We start from the raw sequence: 19,519 nt of genomic DNA on the forward strand, positions 1-19,519 counted from the left end.
TGTAAAATAATCAAATTCATGTTCAATGGAGCCGGCCAACCCACATGTAAGATACCGCAAATAATGTAGAGTGATGAGAGTCATTCTTTGTGTTTATTATCATTATTCTAATCAGTTTATGTTCACATTTAAACTCCAGATTAATCTCTGTGTAAGAGGTGATGTAGCTCAGAGGTTGTGGGTTCAAATCCTATCTGAGCCTTTAAATGTGTAATTTTGTCGAATGTACAAAAACACACTAAAGAGTCAAATCAAAGACCAAGAAATAACATCCATGTTCTCATGTGACTCTAAATACCACATCAGCACCCCGTTAATATGAGGAGTAATTATGAACAGTCCGTGTCAAAGGCTTAGTGTTACGGTAATGCTGCTGGATCATTGGCTTAATGTGTTAAAACCCCGGAAAATAAAAAAGACCAGCATGCTGTACTGGCAAAGAAGAACAGAGTGTTCGCCAACAGAACCTCACAAACAGGATGAACGATGAATCATCACAAAGCTTTGGCCTGAAAAATAACCACAACTGAACCAACACCTCCGTGCCACAGTCTGCACAATAAATACAGTCTATCTGGAATCGTACAAAGCTTTTTATTTACAGCAGGGATGCTTTTCACAAACCACTTCCACAACCTGGTGAGAGGAGAACAAAGACCGCAGCATTAACCAGAGACGGGGAAGGTCATTTTGAACTGAAGCTATTCAGTGAATATAATATAATAATGTAATGTGAAAGGAAAAGCAGTGCTTCAGCCAGAACAGGCTGCACTTATATTCTTATTTGAATTAACCAGAGTAAAACTACTGTAAATCCCCCTTTTAGCATTAAATGGTTTATAACACACTATAATGCAATTATAAGCAGATTTAAGGCCATTTTCATTGTTTATTGTAAAGCTACAACAATTAGTTGATCAGAAAATCAAACTGCAAATATTTTGATGATTGGATCATTTGCTTTTTTTTTTAAAGCCAAAAATACTAAATATTTGCTGGCTGCAGCTTCTCAAATGTGAAGTTTTGAAGCTTTTATGTGTCATACAGGATAGTAAACTGAAATTCTTTGGGTTTTGGATTGTTGATCCAGCAAAAATAGACATTTGAAGACGGTCTCTGGGCTCTAAGAAATTAAGGACGGGCATTTCTCGCTATTTTCAGATGTTTTGTAGACTGGAAAAGAAAACCAAAGAATCCTGCACACTGTCCATCACTTGAACTCACTTTCAAAACACATTTCAGTCCTCATACCTTCATCAGGCAAAATTCATACGGACAAATGGCACCATCCCACTAATCAGAGGACGCCAGAAACCCCTCCCAATATACATATAAATTAATGCTCCTCCAATACAAAAACAAATGGGATACTGAACTCTTATGGTTGTAAACATACATAATAAATTCACCAGTAGTAAAGAAAATTGGTTCAGTTTATACAATGGGGCCCTCTGGGGGCATTTGACACAATGCAGCCTTTAGTCTTTAAGGTAGAAGAGGGCGCTACAGGCGATCTATAAATGGGCCAAACACAATATTACAATATACAATATTTCAAAACTCATTTCCATGTACAACAAAACAATGCAAGTAAAATGCATTTCATAGATAAAACAATTAATCTGAGAAAAAACAATTGAAATGAAAATAATTGTTAGTTGCAGCTCTAATTTATAGATGTACATTTATTTGTCAACAATTACAACCTCTTCTATAAAGACATATTTTATACTATTACAACTGTCTTTTACTACTTTGTTGTATCCTGCTGTTGGGACTTCATGTGGACCACAGTTTACCACATTTCAAGACTCCAAGAAACCTGAGCCCTGGGGGTTCGCACCCAAAGTGTGAAGCTCCACCCATGGATCCAGGTTATCAAAACTAGAGATTCCCCTCTTATCTTTCTCTCTTTCTCCTCCAGCTGCTGAAGGAGCAGCTCTCAGCTCCTCTTTCTCCTCACAGCTCTCTGCTCTCTTGTGTGGAGAGGACTTGACCTGGGCCCTCTGACCTGCACGACTGGAGCACCAGACCTACACAGCAAATCCTGCATCCTTTCAGCTTTGGAGACAAACTCTTCTCAGCCTGTCTCTTCCACGGATTCACCAGCTGAGAAGCAGAACACCACAAAGCATCTCTTATATATATATATTATACATTGAACTGTTGTTGTGATGTCCTTGTTGCTTTTAGTCAGGTTATTGCATAGCCACACCGCTAGGTTAATGTTAGCAGGCTTAACACATGTTACATCCAGTAACTAGGCCTTGCATGCAACTAACCTCATTTTAACCTGGCACCTTTAGCATACACCAATTGGCCTTGAATAGAGAACCACAGTTAAGAGGTTAAAACCTAGTTTGGCAAACTTTGGTTCAAGACACCACATGGTCTGCCCTTTTATCTCTGTAGTTCCCTTTATCAGCCAAATTGTCGGCATGCCATGTGCTCAGTCACCAGGTGACTGCCGCCATCTTGTCATTGCCTTCCCCCCCCCCCCCCCCCCCCCCCCCCCCCACACTGAGTAAATACTTACGTATAGGAGTATGTGTATATGTATATGAATATGTGTAAGCGAGTATATGTGATATGTACATGTTTGTGTGTAGATAAGCTGTATGTAGACGTGAATATGAATCTAACTTTGTTCTTTATTGCACTGTTACAACAGGAAACACTCTTTTTTTTTAATATATTGTTGTTGTTTACGCTTAATATTTTCCTTTATATGTATGTGTATGTATTCCTTTGACCTTAGTGTATTAAAAAATAAATAAATAAATAAAATAAAACACATGGCCCTGCGTTGCCAACATCAGTGGGCTGCATGTGAAACCAAAACTGAACGTACACAAATGAATTCAGAGAGGAAAACATGAATAAATGCAGAGCGAAGCGTTTAATCAACAGAATTGATTTCTTTTGGCCTCTGTTTAAAAAATAATATCTAAAACCGATTAAAACCACCCCGCAGGCAGAATGAATAATCATAACACAACATTCACTATCTGCGTTTTCCTTTTGAATAAACACACTCCTTCACACTCACACGCCTGCGACAGCGTGCCCACTTCTGTTATATGTTATATCTCTACTTTTTATTTACACATTTCTCCTCGTTATTGAGTCTGGAAATCATTTGTGTTTCTGTTTGTCAGGGAGAGTTTTTGTTTTACTCGGGTGAGATATTTGTGGAAATGCCTTCAGGGTTCGTGTCTCCCTCCGTACCAGGAAGCCACGCCTCAGCGTGAGTAATACGATTCATCCATCCATCCTTCTGCACATGGAGCTGGGCAGTTGTTTATTCATCCGTTCGTTCATCCATCCATCTACCCATCCAGCCTTTTATCTACCATCTAATCATCCATCCGTCCGTCCCTTCTGCCAGTCAGCTGTTTGTCTGTCCGTCCTTTATTTTCATCCATCTAGACAATCGTTTATTCATCCATTCATTCATTCTTTCTTGTATCATCAATCCATTCTTCCATCCATCTATCCGACCAGCCTCTTATTCATTCCTCCATTCATTTATTATTCATTCATCCATCTATGCTGCCATTCTGCCTAATTTGGGAAGTTGTTTATTCCTCCAAACAGCCAGTCTTTCACCCATCCATCTCTCTGTCCATCCATCAATCCATGTAGTCATTTATTCATCTATTCAGTCTTTCATCCATCCATCTCTCTGTCCATCCATCAATCCATGTAGTCATTTATTCATCTATTCAGTCTTTCGTCCATCCATCCCTTATGCCAGTCAGCCGTTTATCTGTCTGTCCATCTTTTATTTTCATTCATCTAGACAATCATTTATTCATCCATTCATTCATCCAGTAGGTCAGCTAGTGTTTTATGCATCCATCCATTCATTCTTTCTTTTATCATCTATTCATCAATCCATTCTTCCATCCATCTATCCAACCAGCCTCTCATTCATTCCTCCATTCATTTATTATTCATTCATCCATCCATGCTGCCATTTATCCATCCATCAATTTGAGAAGTTGTTTTTTTCCAGCCAGTCTTTCATCCAACCATCCATCCATCCATTCACTCATTTGTTCACTCATTTATCCATCCAACTAGGTAGCGTTTTGTCCATTCAGTCTTCCATCCATCCATCTTTTCATATATTTATCCATCCATCTATCCAACCAGCATCTCATTCATTCCTTCATTCATTTATTATTCATTCATCCATCCATTAAGTTGGGAAGTTGTTTATTCCCCCAAACAGCCAGTCTTTCATCCATCCATCAATCCATGTAGTCATTTATTCAGTTTTTTATCCATCCATCCATCCATCCTTCCTTCCTGCCAGCTAATAATCTATCATTCATCAACCAAGCTTTTCATCCAACCATCCATCCACTCATTCACTCATTTGTCCACTCATTTATCCATCCAACTAGGTAGCGTTTTGTCCATTCAGTCTTCCATCCATCTTTTCATATATTTATCCATCCATCTATCCGACCAGCCTCTCATTCATTCCTTCATTCATTTATTATTCATTCATCCATCCATCTGTCCATCCGTCAAGTTGGGAAGTTGTTTATTCCCCCAAACAGACAGTCTTTCATCCATCCATCAATCCATGTAGTCATTTATTCAGTTTTTTATCCATCCATCCATCCATCCTTCCTGCCAGCTAATCATCTATAATTCATAAACCAAGCTTTTCATCCAACCATCCATCCACTCATTCACTCATTTGTTCACTTATTTATCCATCCAACTAGGTAGCGTTTTGTCCATTCAGACTTCTATCTTTCCATCTTTTCATATATTTATCCATCCATCTATCCGACCAGCATCTCATTCATTCCTTCATTCATTTATTATTCATTCATCCATCCATGCTCCCATTCTGCCATTTATCCATCCATTAAGTTGGGAAGTTGTTTATTCCCCCAAACAGCCAGTCAATCCATGTAGTCATTTATTCAGTTTTTTATCCATCCATCCATCCATCCTTCCTGCCAGCTAATCATCTATCATTCATCAACCAAGTCTTTCTTTCATCCAACCATCCGTCCATCCATTCACTCATTTGTTCACTCATTTATCCATCCAACTAGGTAGTGTTTTGTCCATTCAGTCTTCCATCCATCTTTTCATATATTTATCCATCCATCTATCCGACCAGCCTCTCATTCATTCCTTCATTCATTTATTATTCATTCATCCATCCATCTGTCCATCCATCAAGTTAGGAAGTTGTTTATTCCTCTAAACAGCCAGTCTTTCATCCATCCGATTTTTCATATATTTATCCATCCATCTATCCCTCCACTCATTCAGCATTTCATCCATCACGCCATTCATTTATTCGTACATGAAATCAGACCCTCCCTCTTTCCATTTATCAATCCATCTTTCTTTCCATCAACCACCCTTCTTTTCTCTTCCCTCCCTCCATCCATCCATCCATCCATCCAGAGAGACTACTGCCCCCCTGATTAAAGAGTGGACAGATAGAGACAGAGACTCGGTAAAAGAGAACAAAATGGTCGCAGACGTTGCATCAAATCATATCATCACACCAAATTACCCACGAGTCTCTGCTCATTTGTCTCCCGTTGTGTCCAATCTGTCCGTCTGGCTGCGATGCTCTGCTGGGCAGTGCTGTTAGGCCTGACTGGTTTCTGGATCCTCCTCTGATAATTGGGCTAAAAAAAGAAAACTATATATATATATATATGTATTACAGGAAGGAAGTTGAACTGCGGTGGACAGGAACTAAAAACTGTCTTCTGCTAAATCCTTGTTTGAGTTCACGGCCGTTTACAAACACAGACGAGTAAGTTTAGCTGGAAGGAGGGAAGACAAAGTGTGAAGAAGTCTACCGGAAAAAAAAAACGAATCTCAACACTGTAACCGGGTCACATGTTTGGATGTGCTGAGTTTCTGTTTTATTAAGCAACACTAATGAAAACCTACTTTTCAGTGCCCTCAGCAGAAGATGACACCTTATCCAAACCCCTCGTAATAACCCCTGCTGTGTCTCATCACATCAGCTGCACAAAATCGAACTCTAGAAACAATCATTTGTGGTTTTATAGGATGTTAAGTTCAGGACAGTTTCTCGACGAGGTGAATGACTTCCTGTTGAGAGACTTTACGCTCTTATTTTCCAACATCGATGCACATTAGCTCCATAGAAAAGCAGCAATTTTAGAAAATTCATTCTCTGAACTCTCTGAATAATCAGACATGTGCAGCAAAACTGCCATTGTTGGTGTCCAAGGTGATGTTAGCAATGTTTTAGCAAGTTTTGGAGCATCTTTACATGCACTTTTATCCCCACACACCTGCTTTTAAGTTTGAATTGGTTATTTCTTGTCAGTAGAGAGGATTTAACTGGACAGAAAGCAGAATTAGATTTTTTTTGATAGTAGCATCACTGAGGGAACTCTGTCAGGTTTAAAATTTCACCTCACACGTGAGTTTGTACTTCTGTTACTGATGATTCCCAGAGAAAAAAAACACATAAATCACTATATCCAACTACACACACACTGACTCTCTGTGGCCTGAGGTTGAGTCATTAGATCATCTGCATTACTGGAACAAGGACTCCAACTCGCCCCCTCTCTTTTCTTTTTTCTCCTCTTTCTCTTTCTCTTTCTCTGCTGATCTTTTTTTCATTTCATCCATTCTTCTCTTCCCTAAGGTCACATGTGTTATTCTGCAGTTATTCCAGTCTTCACTTCCTGTTTGATGAACCTTTCCGCATCTTTATCCTCCTCTCCTCGCCGCCTGCAGCTGTGAATAAAGAAGCACGATGACCTCCGACCCTCAGTCACTGATCATGATGAGGCAAACAACCACCAAAACACAAAAATCAACTATATTTTCAGGGAAAAATCTACACAAATGCACCATCTGATAAGTGATTTGCACACAGTGGATTTTGGGATATAGAAGACAAAATAATATACTAGTTACGTCTTTCAAATACAGGCAAAAGAACAGCCTGGTGCACGATGACCTGTCATGACAGATTCAGTCTAGAAGTGCTGAATTTAAACGAAGTGGCCTCAGAAAGGGGACAAAACTATTAGTTTAAATCTAAATCTAATCTGAAGTTGGCTGTCTAACTTCAATCTGTATGTTTTTTTATTATTGTGCAGTTCTGGGCTGAGGTTGCCTGTAGCTCTCCACTTTCTCATCAAACAAACTAAACAGCTGGAACACAACAACTGTTTGATTTTGGAGATATTATATATATAGACAGTTTGGCATTTTGGGAAATAAAAATACATATACAGCCAAGAGTTAGATGAGGAGATTGATACCACTCACTGTACGGTAAATATGAAGCTGGAGCCAGCGGCCAGTTAGCTTAGCTTAGCATAAAGACTGGAAACAGGGGGAAACAGCTAGCCTGGCTCTTTCTGAAAGTAACAAAATCCAACAAACAGAACATTTAAAACCTCTAAAGCTCACTGATTAACATATTATATCTCGTTTGTTTAACGTGCACAAAAACAACAATATGACAGAGTAATCTGCAGGCTTCAGTTCCTCCATTAAAGTATTTTTGTTGGGAGTTTGGATTTTTTTCTTATCCCAGTTGGGAGTCAAAGGATGAAGGGTGTTTTGTAGAGCTGCAAATCAATGAATCATTCGGTCTATAAAATGTCAGAATCCAAAACTCAAAGATATTCAGTTTACTGTCAAGTATGACAAAGAAAACCATTAAATCATCACATTTGAGAAGCTTCAACCAGCAAATTGTCGGCATTAAAATAGTCAAAATAGTTCAATAGTCAATCGACTAATCGTTGCAGTTCTAGTATTTTATATTTTAGAGATTGCAAATCCCTTTGAGGCAAATTTGTGACTTGTGATTTTGGGCTACAGTTGACTTTCTTTTAACCATGATCTTAATCGACTGTGTTTAAACCTAATCAAACTTTTATTATAAAGGTGGCAGATCAATAAACCGTTATATGAACTGAACAAATGTTAAATGTTAAGTTGATTTACAGACAACCTCCAGTATTTTGTTCTGTAGTTTACATGTACATGTTGAAATATTGCTGTCTGGAGTACTTTTTTTCAACCTGCGTCTGATTGGTCATATCTGCTTTTAGGTATTTTATCTGATCTCCTGACAGTCACGGCCTCTTACAGAAGCAACGACCGTCGTTGAGTCACACCAGATTTTTTCTTATTTTCACTCCGACTCATTAAAAGGCGAGACCTTTCCTCCCGAGAAAAACGACACAACAGGTCATAATGTCAGTCGCCCAAGTACGATCTATAGTTAGTTGACAGCTGCCATCTTGCGGCCGTGGTTACTGTGTCACATGATGTATGTGTGGACGCATTTCCTCATTCAGAGGAGGAGGTTGGATGGAGGCTTTAACCCAACAGTGGACTTTACCACAGGAGACATTTCCTGTTTTTTTTTTTTAAAAGCGTAACTACAATCATCCTCTAACGTTAACCCCGTGGTTATTATTGTAGCCGTGACGACGAAGGTGGTCTAACTTTAAGGATGTTTCTCTAACCTTAACAAAGTGATCAGTTTAACCCAAATCATCATCTTTCCCTAAACATGACCAGACCTGAACCACAGCGTCGTTCTGGAGTCACATCGTCAAACCGCGTATTTGGTCGTTTAATTTGGAGGACTTGTTGTGTGGAAAATTTAAGTGATAAGACAGACAATACTGTGTTAAAACAAGGTGTCTTGAATGAGTCTCTCTCCTCCTCTCTCTCTCTCTCTCTCTCTCTCTCTCCTTTTGCAGTGTATCTCCATCTCTTCCCGGCAGTCAGTTTGAATTTACTGATTAGCCTTCAGCTAACCTGTGGACGACAGGATCCACCGGCTCACGTCCGTCAGGATTAATTCACTCTGTTGCTTTTGGCAAAATACCAACTCGAGGAGGAAGACAAGAAAAAACTGTATCCGTATGAAGATTAACTTCTAGGAATGAAGGAAAGAAAGATGCTCAATAGATAATATTTTCTCCTTCTGTTCTTGGTTTTATTGATCGTCATCTCTTCGTTCGTCGTTCGGCAAGGTTAATATGTGACACATGATGTGCTCAACATCTATCAGTAGACTCACACAGCAGCTGTCTGCCCTGCAGTGCACAAGTGACCAGATCAGTTTTCTGGGATCTGCCAACGACATTTCTTAAATTTCTTTATATTCTGTCGTTTTTTAATCTTGTGTAATTTTAAAACTGTGAGTTGTGAATAGGGGTCAACACTGACTCTGTTAACCAGCTTATAAATCATGAAAATTAGAAACAGGATGGAAGGAAAAAAACCCTAAAACTATCCTTTAAAGTTTGGAGGTTTGGTGACTAACTCCTAGTTTCTCTCACCAGCAGAGAACCACAGCTGCATCCTATGTAGATGTTTTTTAATTGGATGACAGCATTTTGATCAGAATGTATTTATTAATTGATCAGCTGACCTGACGGGACAGTAAAATGAACAGTCCAGCTGTTGTTGAAACATAAATAATATTGTATGATTGTAACTTTTTTGTATATGAAACTTTATTACACAATATCAGACTAATAAATCCAAATCTTTATAATTAGTGTTTTTCTCGATCACTAAGACACATTTCTTGAATTTCTGCTCCATTTCCCAAAACTGCACATTCACCATTTAATCTGACATCTAAACCTTCAGACATCACACGACAGCCACAAATACACAAACACTACAAAACAATTACAATTGAAAACACTGCTGTAAAACCCCGTTACTGTAATGAATAATGGTGTTTATGTTTTTCCACCCAGAACAATCTCTTTACATGATGAACACGATATAAAGACACATTTATACATTTTCAAAAAAAATGTAATTCCTCAATATACTGTAGTAAAATAAACTGAAATTGAGTTAAAAAAGTAAATGTGCTGTAAAAATATGCAACTGATACTGTAAAAAATGTAGAATACAGTAAAATCATTTCCATGTATTTAACCAATATAAACCAATGAGGAAACCACATTTATTCCCTCTCAGACCCATCACTTTGTTATTAATTTTATTTTTTTATTTTTTTAATTGCACAGTAAAAACAAAGCAGCATAAACACAACAAAAGAAACAAATTGTGCAGTTGAGATTTAGAAAACTGCTAGAGGCTTATGGTAGTAAATCTCACCTCATTACTCATTATAAGCAAATACAAAAGTCATGTGATCCACAAAAATAAACAAACGAGCAACCACAGAATCGGAGGCAAACACAAAGTAGGAACCTGATCTTCTCATTGGTGTGTGAACAACTTTGACTTTTAGCTTTTCCACCTGCTGAGCTGTGTGTTAACTGGGCTCCAGCTGTGATGAGTTAATGATGTTGAACGTCAGCGCTTTCTAAACGAGCACACGAGTGAAAACAGGAGAGTTGTGTTTATAGATTTGGGAAATTTGTCTGTCTTTTGATCGATGGCGTCATGGTTTTGGGATGTTTAGTTAAAAGGCCCGGTTAGCGACGGAGACAAAACGTCATGTTGTTCATGAAACACCTGAACCAATCAGCTCAGATCACTCAAACAAGCCTATTTGAAATGTCAACATAACCGCCGACAGAGCTCAGCTGTTGTCATTAACCTGTATTTATGTTTATATGTTGGTCAGATGATGATGTATAGTCGTGTGGTGTTGTTGCAGGAAGGTACAGATGTTCTTTGCTCTGTACTTTCACTGTTTTTGCTGTGAATGTTACTTACTGTTAAGTTTTAGAGCTGTAAATTTCTTCTCATGCTTATATTTGCTAGTTGAGTGAGAAGTGTGTCGAGGCGTGTGTGTTGCAGGGCTGCCGTGTGGTCTGCCACGCCAGTGTGGTGTTGTTGAGACCGTGCTTTGCTAGCGTGAAGCATTTAGTGACTTTCCTCATGATGTTACAGTCGCAACCATAAAATAGTGATTTGGCTGTCGTGTCGACTGAGGAGAGAGAAATTGTTTTAGACATTCTGTGGTGTTCAGGTGTTTCTCTGCGGACTGACGTCTCTACTAAAACCACCTCAGTCTGGAGAGATTGCATTTGCAGAGACCACACACACACGTTAAACATAAATCCATGTGTATCCCTCTCCCACTTCACCGCACATATGTGAGATATGTGTTCATATGAGTGGGTTTACATGTTAACCTACAGAGTATATACTCTAACTGTGTGTGTGTGTGTGTGTGTGTGTTTGGCAGGTAGTGGGCCAGTTATCAGGTCTGTCCAGCTGCTTCATGCTCACTAAGCTCTTTACCAGCCAACACACACACACACACACACACACACACACACACACACACACACACACACCTCCATCCAGTCAGATAACAGCAGCGTCTACTCACCTTTTTCTTTCCCTTCATCCTTTCATCCTCTACATCTCTCTTCCTCTCAATCGCAGGTTCGTTTTATAAAAATATTACTCGCAGATAAAAACATCCTTATTGGTTGATTTGAACCTCCACACTGAATGGAGTCTAAATATTAACAACATAATTCTGGATTTTGCTCAGAAAGTCTTATTTTTATTCTTTGAACAGATATTTCTACAATATAAGTTATGATTTTTTTTTTTAATTATTTTATTTTTGGCAACTTTCTCTTTCTGTTTGTGTTAAATTCATATTAAACACAAATGTATTTTATGTTGGGTTATTTTATTTAAAAAAAAAAAGATTTTAAACACATAAAGTATATTTTATTGGGTTAAATGAGCTAAAATAAGTAGCATTTAAATAGCTTTACAGTTGCTGCACTTTTAAAATGTTATATTTTAATTCATTTTATACATTCTATGCTTTAACCTGTTCTTATCATATTTTGTTCATTGATTATTATGCATTCTATGCATTTTTATCAAGTGGGTTTTACTTTTAATTTTATTTTCCATCTTATGTTTTCTTTATTTTTTTTATATATGCTTTTATGTCCTTGTCATGTCATTTTTGTTGTAAAACACTTTGAGCTGCATTTCTTGTATGAAAGGTGCTATACAAATAAAGTTATTATTATTATTATTATTGTTATTAATTTATTCATTTATTTTAAACAAAAACAAGGCTAGGGATAGGAAAATGTTAACGTTCAGCAAAATAAGATCCAGAGAGTCTTACAGCTTCTAGTCTTCAAAACAATATTTCATCTAAAACACAGAGTGCAAAGTGGAGACACATTAGGTTAGTTTCACTGCAAAGTCCAGTTTCACATGACGTGAGCTTCTTATTATGTAACAAGCTCATTATTTCAACTTATATCATCAATAAAAGATGTTTTAATTATGTTGATAAATCAGATAACAGACCAAAAAAGTGATAAAACCATCTGGTTTAGTGGTCAATTGTAAAGAATGCAAATAATGTTGATAATTTAATAAAATACTATATTATATTAAGTAAAAATCTGCATCATGGTACTGATGTGTTAGCATCACCATAGAAACAGCTACAGTAACACAAAGTATCTGTGTTGGATGTGAGGCTGTCAAGTCACATGACAGAGAATCTCTAAAACATCCACCTGCTGCAGAAAAAGTGCAACGACAAACATATTTGCGTTATGATGCTTTAATAAAAGTTCCCACATTTTCTTCATTTGAGCTGCTGATAACTCTAAACCAGGAACGAGTGTCGAATAAAGCATCTGAACCTGTCGTCATAGTAACAGTATAACAACAGGTAAACCTCACACGAGGGACATGCAGATAAAAAAAAAAATGAAATGATGTCATCGACAGCCAGAAAAACTGGATCAGTGATCAGATTATTTCAGACTGCAGACTCAACGTGTGAATCCTCCTCCCTCCATCTTTCTTCCTTCAGACCTGCAGCCTCCTTTATCCGCCATCCTCCCATTTAACCACACTGGAACGAATCCCATTTAACACACACACGCACACACACACATTGTCCTAGGTCACTCTTGGGAACATTACATAGACTTACATTAATTTCCTGGAGACTTACCCCAACTACTACTCACCATAACCCCACTCTAACCTTAAACACTGAGCCCAAAATCAGCTTTTTCCCTAATTGGACAAGCTGTCCCCAATTAACTGGTCTTTAGTCTCAAATTTGTCCCTGAAAGTAGTATATGACAGACACAAACACACACACTCACACTCACACACCACCTGTCTCTGATTCCCTAAATCTGCCCGAGTCATCTGGAGTCGCAGCTAAATCTCCTACAGGCTTCAGAGTGTGTGTGTGTGTGTGTGTGTGTGTGTGTGTGTGTGTGTGTGTGTGTGTGTGTGTGTGTAAAGCCTCAGAGCAGTTCTGGCTGAATTTAGAGCACAAAGATGCTGATCAGTGAAATGTGTGTATATATGTTACATGAACAATATGGCGGGCTTGAAACTGGCCAATGTGGCGAGTAGATTTCCAATCTTCTAGCTTAACAGTATTTTCACTATTAAAGAGGACATGTTCTGCACATTTCCATGTTTATATTCTGGAGCTCTACTGAAATATCTTTGCATTATTTCCAGTTAAAAACTCTTTATTTATCTTATACTGGCCCTTTAAGCAGCCCCTCAGTTCAGCCTCTGTCTGAAACAGGCTGTTTTAGCTCCTGTCTCTTTAAGGCCCGCCTCCTGATGAGCCCACTCTGTTCTGATTGGTCAGCTCCAGGAAGCTTCCTCCGGAGCATTGGATGTATTGTTGGACTCAAAGATGGTGCCTATTCATTCAAATGAAAATTGCTCGCCTGGCGCATGAGCCACAGAAGGTTGCTAGCTTCCAGGTTTACTAAGCTTGTGGAAAGTTTTACGAATATAAAACCTTCAGTGATTAAAAATTCATAATACAAAGAGTAATAATTGATGACATTTGCAGTTGGAGATGTCATGTCACCAGTTTAACAGACGTCTCATCATTTTGAGCTGAAGGTTATTTTTTCACTGCAATACCGCAAGTGGCCACTAGGAAAAATGGCATGTTAGCTCCCCTAATACATCCGTAGTCCAGAGGCTACGTAAACACACTGTAGTAGTAGGATTTCACTTTTTTTTTAGGATTTCAAAATATAAACTTTTCAAGCTGAATCAGATCATGTGGAAAAACCTTCTGCACTTCTGTTACGTCACGTAAACAAACCACGTACCTATCAGCTATGCACTCACGATCAGACTGGAGACTTAACCACTCAAGTAAAAGACGGGTGAGTACTTGATATGTTCCTACGTTTGTACTTTTTACACAGAAAACACACCATTTTATATTGTGATATTTAGATGCAACTTAACCAGAAACTTCCAGCTCCCTGGTGATCTCCCTCCAGCCAGCTGCCACTATATTTAGGTTTTTGTAGTGAGATGAGGAGGTATCGTAGAAATAACTCCTCATTTCAACTAAACAAATCAGCCGTTCATGAAACCGTCAGTGTGTCACAAATCACATTCTTCCATTAGTACACTTTCATGTAGTACACTGTGTACACTATGTACTTACTGGCACGGTGTGCAAATTTTGACAGGGTAGTGTTGTCTCAAATCAAACACAGCCGTTGTGCACTTACCAGAAATGACAGTCGCAAATTAGCATTAGCTAGCGTTAGCATTCACGTTATCGTTCGCGCTACCAAATCATTACAGACTGCTAAATTAACCCAAAAAAACATACTGATGGCTTATATCCAACAACAGTATAGTGGTGCTTAGTACTAAAAAACACATGTATGACTTATATTTGGATAATGCGGCGATGTTCACCGTAGTTACAACATCCTCGGCCGCCATTTCCAGTTTGAAAATCAGTCCCTCCCCTTCCGCTATGTAGCCAAGATGGCGATCATTGAGGGCGAGAAGTGTCCATTGGTCTACACTCAACTTTTTAACTGTTTTGAGTGCACCATCCGGATTCTCACAGTGCATTTTTCCATACTTCTCAGTGTGAACGCACTTATGCACTTAAAATGTTAAGTGTAAGTACAGAAGTATGCGATTTGAGACACAGCATGTGTCCTATAGTGCTTTCAACATGAGCAACAGGAAGTAAATAGAAACAGGGCATCACGCTATGCAGTGCAGCAACGGCCAGTTAAGACATTCCAATAGAAAACAAAGCAATCAAACTGATTTTGTCACTGACGCTCGCTCGCGTCGCATTCAGTTAGGACACGTAAGGTAAGTAGAGGGAACTTTGCAAATGAAACAGAGCAGCTTCAAGCCCTGACTCTTGACTTTCAGGGAACATTTTTACATACGTTCACCTCAAGTTTTGGAACTTTGACAGTATATAAATGAGCTAAACAAGTCATTAAAAAAACGTAACTACGATCGTCCCCTAACCTTAACCCCGTGGTTATTATTGTAGCCATGACGATGAAGGTGGCCTAACCACAGCGTCGTCACATCATAAATCATTATTATTGTTTAACAGTTTTATAAAACACAGACAGATGATGTCGTCCTGCTGATTACTGCTGATAGAGGAGCCAGCTTAGAAAACGCTTCTCTGTGTCACATGATCAAACAACGTATCTGCTTGTTTAACTTGTAGAACTTGTTGTGTCGGGGACAAGTTGACGATGAGGTCACGTCTCAGATCTTAAACATTTGTCTGGAACAGTCAAAGCGTGACTGAAGTCTGCACAAGACGTAACGAACCTCAGGATCAGTCATGTGGCAAAAAGGTTGTTAATTGTCTTTATTTGTTGTGTGTGTGTGTGTGTGTGTGTGTGTGTGTGTGTGTTCTTCCACGGGGAAATCTTTCAACTTTCCAACACACTGTATTCCCCCGCCTGTCTCCCTCACACTCTCTCTATTCCCCGGTGTGTGTTGTGGTGTGTTTTTGTTCCCAAAGCACATTTGCTTTCCGCATCATTCAACAACCCTCCAACCATCTAACATGTACACACACACACACACACACACACAGAGGAATACGGAAACAACCCAGTAACTCCAATCTTTAATTCCACCTCATACACAGACGCTGATATTTAACATTCAGAGCTGAATAATTAAATCGAGCGGATTCGGTCGGTTTTGTTCAGTCACACGAGGACGTCGACGTGTTTTTTTCAGCTGAAACAGTTTGTTGTTGCAAATAATAAAAAAACAAACAAGGAGGCACTTCTTGGATCTGACAAAGGTGTGATACAACTGGAAAGATGAGATATATATTGTCTGGGTAAAAAAAGTGATATATTACTTTATATACGTACAGTCGGTGAAAATACTAGTAAAAGACAAGTGTTTATCATTTAAAAACCTTAAGTATCTAAAAGTAGATACCAACTCAATTTCTTGGCCATTTCTGGTAACTAACTTTTAAAACTAAACTTAAAATGTGCATTTATTTTAATTAGTTTAACATTTTTAATGTTTTTTAACTGTCCTATTATATATTTATTTGTCTTTTTTAACTGTTTATTTATGTCTGATGTTTTATTTTAATATATATTATTTACGTCCGTTTTGTGGTGAAGCACGTTGTGTGTTTCCAACTGGAATGAAATGTGCTCTATAAATAAAGTTTGGCTTGCTTCAGTTACAGTGTTAAGCCCCGTTTGGAGGAGATTTCATTTCTCTAGAGGAGGTGGGGTGATTTTCAGATTACCTGCCGTGGTCATATGTGGCTAATCCTCCCTCCGCAGTGTTTTTCAGTGAACTCGCCGCTCCTCCTGTCATTTAAATCTCGACGTCCTCGTATTTTAAGGTGGATCTCTGAGTATTTTCTTTGTACTACAACAATGTTTTTGCTAATCTGACAGATGGAAACATGGCGGGCCTGTTTGGGAACCAATATAAACAATATGATGTTTTTATCAATTTATATTGTTGTATTATGCATCTTTCTGCTCTCTCTATACACAGCACTTCATTAAGCCTTTTATCTTTACTATCACTACTATTATTATTATTATTGTTATTATCCTAATCAAAGTGTTTCTAATGTATGTCATATCTAATAGGCACATTTTTAGATTAACAAAAACCCAAGTACCAACCTCTAGTTGCAGCTTTCTAGTTAATGGATCAAATATGGCGTCACCCAGGTCCCTTCTTGGACAACGATTGGCCTGAAGTCACATGACCATATATCCAACCCATCTTTGTAGACACCCCATTGGCTGATATGTGTCTGGATGTATATAATTGGTTGTCTTTTATATATTTTTTTTTACTTTTTTAAAATCTTTTTTCACACCCAAGTTACTTAATTTAAATGGTGTTTGTAATGTGTTTTATGATGACCCACATGCCGAAACGCAGGTGCTGCTGTGCTCTTTCAGACACGTTTTTACACTATTTTGTCAAATAGTCTCTATTAAAAGTCAGGTGAATCAGCTGTTAGCAGCCTCTGTTTGCAGTGTAACATGGATGTACAGATAATTATCACTGGATGAGTTTTGTACTGAAGAAAACTGATGATTCTCAGCTCTGCAGACTCTTTTTTTCTCTGGTTTCTAAGTGGCTTTATGGAGGTTTATTGACAATGGACATCAGAGATAATTGTATCCTCAGTAAGCGTGAGTCACACTCAATGATATCAATATGTGTTTCATGTCTGTGTGTTCAGATCTCACTGAGTTATGACTCAAAGAAGTTGGACCTGACTTCCCCCCTGTGATGTTCATCCTGTCTGAATGGAGTTTAGTAGAGATGGTAGCTATAGCCAAACAAAAAACGGTGAGTTTAATGTGAAACATTGAGGATAATGTCGACATTACACTCAGACTTTTGATTAAACTTTCATTCAGCTGGTCAGAAACACTGCTGATTCGTAAATTGAAGAACTGACATCACCTTTTTTCCAGTACAGCTCCACCCACTTCAAACCAGTGAGACTATTGGACACAGAAACACCAAAATTTCTCCTTAACTTCAGTAGGAAATAATGTGCTTGTGAAGGACATTTTCATGGCTTTAAACATTAAGTTCAGTTGATCTCGCCTGAGTTATCGTTATCAAAAATGACAGTATACATCTGTTTGTCTTGGCTCAGGATGTGATCAGTCAGCCCAGGAGGAGGCCCAGTCTGCAATCTGACCATATTAAAAACAGGCGTATTGACAAGATGAATGGATGAGTTTGAATAATATTTTTTAAAAAAGCATCTAAATATAAACTAGAAAATGCAATTTCTGTAGAAATTGCGTGTGATTGCTGAAAGCGAATTTAGATTGCATAACTGGAAGCTAAACACTATTGAAAAATCTAGCAAGATTAAAATCAGCAGTGGGTGGAACTGAACCTCCACCCTCATGTTTGTAAGACAGACATGCTATGCGCTGAGCTAACATGTCACACAGCAATACCAGGCAAGATTCTGGTATTTAGCCTGTCACTTGCCTGAAATGGACAAAAAAAGCAGTTCAGCTCAAACTCACAACCTTTGGATCTAAAAGGAGGTCAGAAATGACATGAGCTTAAACCACTGAACTACTCAGATATGCTATGTTGCACAGGAAAAGATGTCCTTAACAAGCATATCAATCCACATTTTAGGTAATAGTGTTATGGTGAGCTAGAGAGGAATTGAATTATGGTACAAGATAAAGATGTGAAGCAACTTTGTACATGAGAGCAATATTATGAGGAGCACTGCAGTGAGCAGGTATCAAACACACAACCTTGTCATCTAAGGCATTGTTGATCATGAGAGCAATGTTCTAAACCACTGAGCCAACAGACATTCAAGTGAAACTGAGACGCTGCATGTCAGTAGATCTGCGCATCTCTGTTTAGAAGCTACTGTGGGAAAAAACAGACAGCAAAAGAAATGAGAAACAAACTTACTGTCGTCTTTCTTCTGAGGTTAGCCACCGATGTGGTAGATTAATCTGAATAAAACACGTGGTTAGTTTGAAGAGGATGTTTGGTGTGTGTGTATTTCCGTGGCCTGTTTAATAGTGTGATTCACATCTGATGCTCGCTGTGGTTTTCCTGAGAGCGAGTTCTGCAAAATGACATTTCAGTTTGTGAAAGTCTAACCATAGACACAAGTGTAGTCTTTAAAGGAGCCCTGGTCAGTCTTAGTCTTCAGCTTCATCATGGCAGGACTCCTGTTGTTTGTCATCCTCATGCGTAAGTTAAACCTTCTATCGATTCTTTCATCATTAGGCTAATGTACAAACCAACGCAGGTTCACACTTGCAAACATTGATTAACTCTTTAGATAACAGCTCACAGCGTACAGCGTAATTATTCCAAATTTACAGTGTAATTTTTTGCACTAAGTGAGAACGAGAACAAGTCGTACATACCTCGTAATTTTAAAATAGATACCTGTCAGTTAAAAAACTACAGTACAAATTATTTTTAAGTTCCAAATTTGTTACCTTTGTTACTCTTTAATTGTCAACTTCCCATCTTGTTCTCTTGTATTTACATCAGTATGTACTGTACTGGTACACTATCAGCAAAAAAGATTACTTAGTAAATTGGGAATAACAAGGCTGTACGATGCGGGCCATAACCTAAAGCATTACCCAATCATTAAATTAATAAGCATCGTATGTATGTTAATATGTATGAGCATGTTAATATACCATAGCATGATTGATAGAATTACTCATTAGGT

At 38.3% G+C, this 19,519-nt stretch overlaps 1 protein-coding gene across 27 annotated transcripts in view; it reads left to right on the forward strand.

Moving 5' to 3' along the window:
• The first annotated feature begins 14,061 nt into the window (after window positions 1–14,061).
• The window catches only part of LOC122995949, a 30,283-nt gene continuing 24,825 nt past the window's right edge, over window positions 14,062–19,519 (forward strand). For 19 of the 27 annotated variants that reach the window (XR_006406893.1, XM_044371375.1, XM_044371393.1 and 16 more), the window contains exons 1-2: window positions 14,062–14,150; window positions 17,516–17,625. Coding sequence is in view for 26 of the 27 variants with exons in the window: in XM_044371375.1 (XP_044227310.1) it covers window positions 17,583–17,625 (43 nt within the window). In the remaining variant the exon portion in view is untranslated. The other 8 variants (XM_044371386.1, XM_044371400.1, XM_044371379.1 and 5 more) reach the window with 7 other exon arrangements.

Source organism: Thunnus albacares, chromosome 13 (genome assembly GCF_914725855.1).
Source record: "Thunnus albacares chromosome 13, fThuAlb1.1, whole genome shotgun sequence".
NCBI classification, from domain to species: domain Eukaryota; kingdom Metazoa; phylum Chordata; class Actinopteri; order Scombriformes; family Scombridae; genus Thunnus; species Thunnus albacares.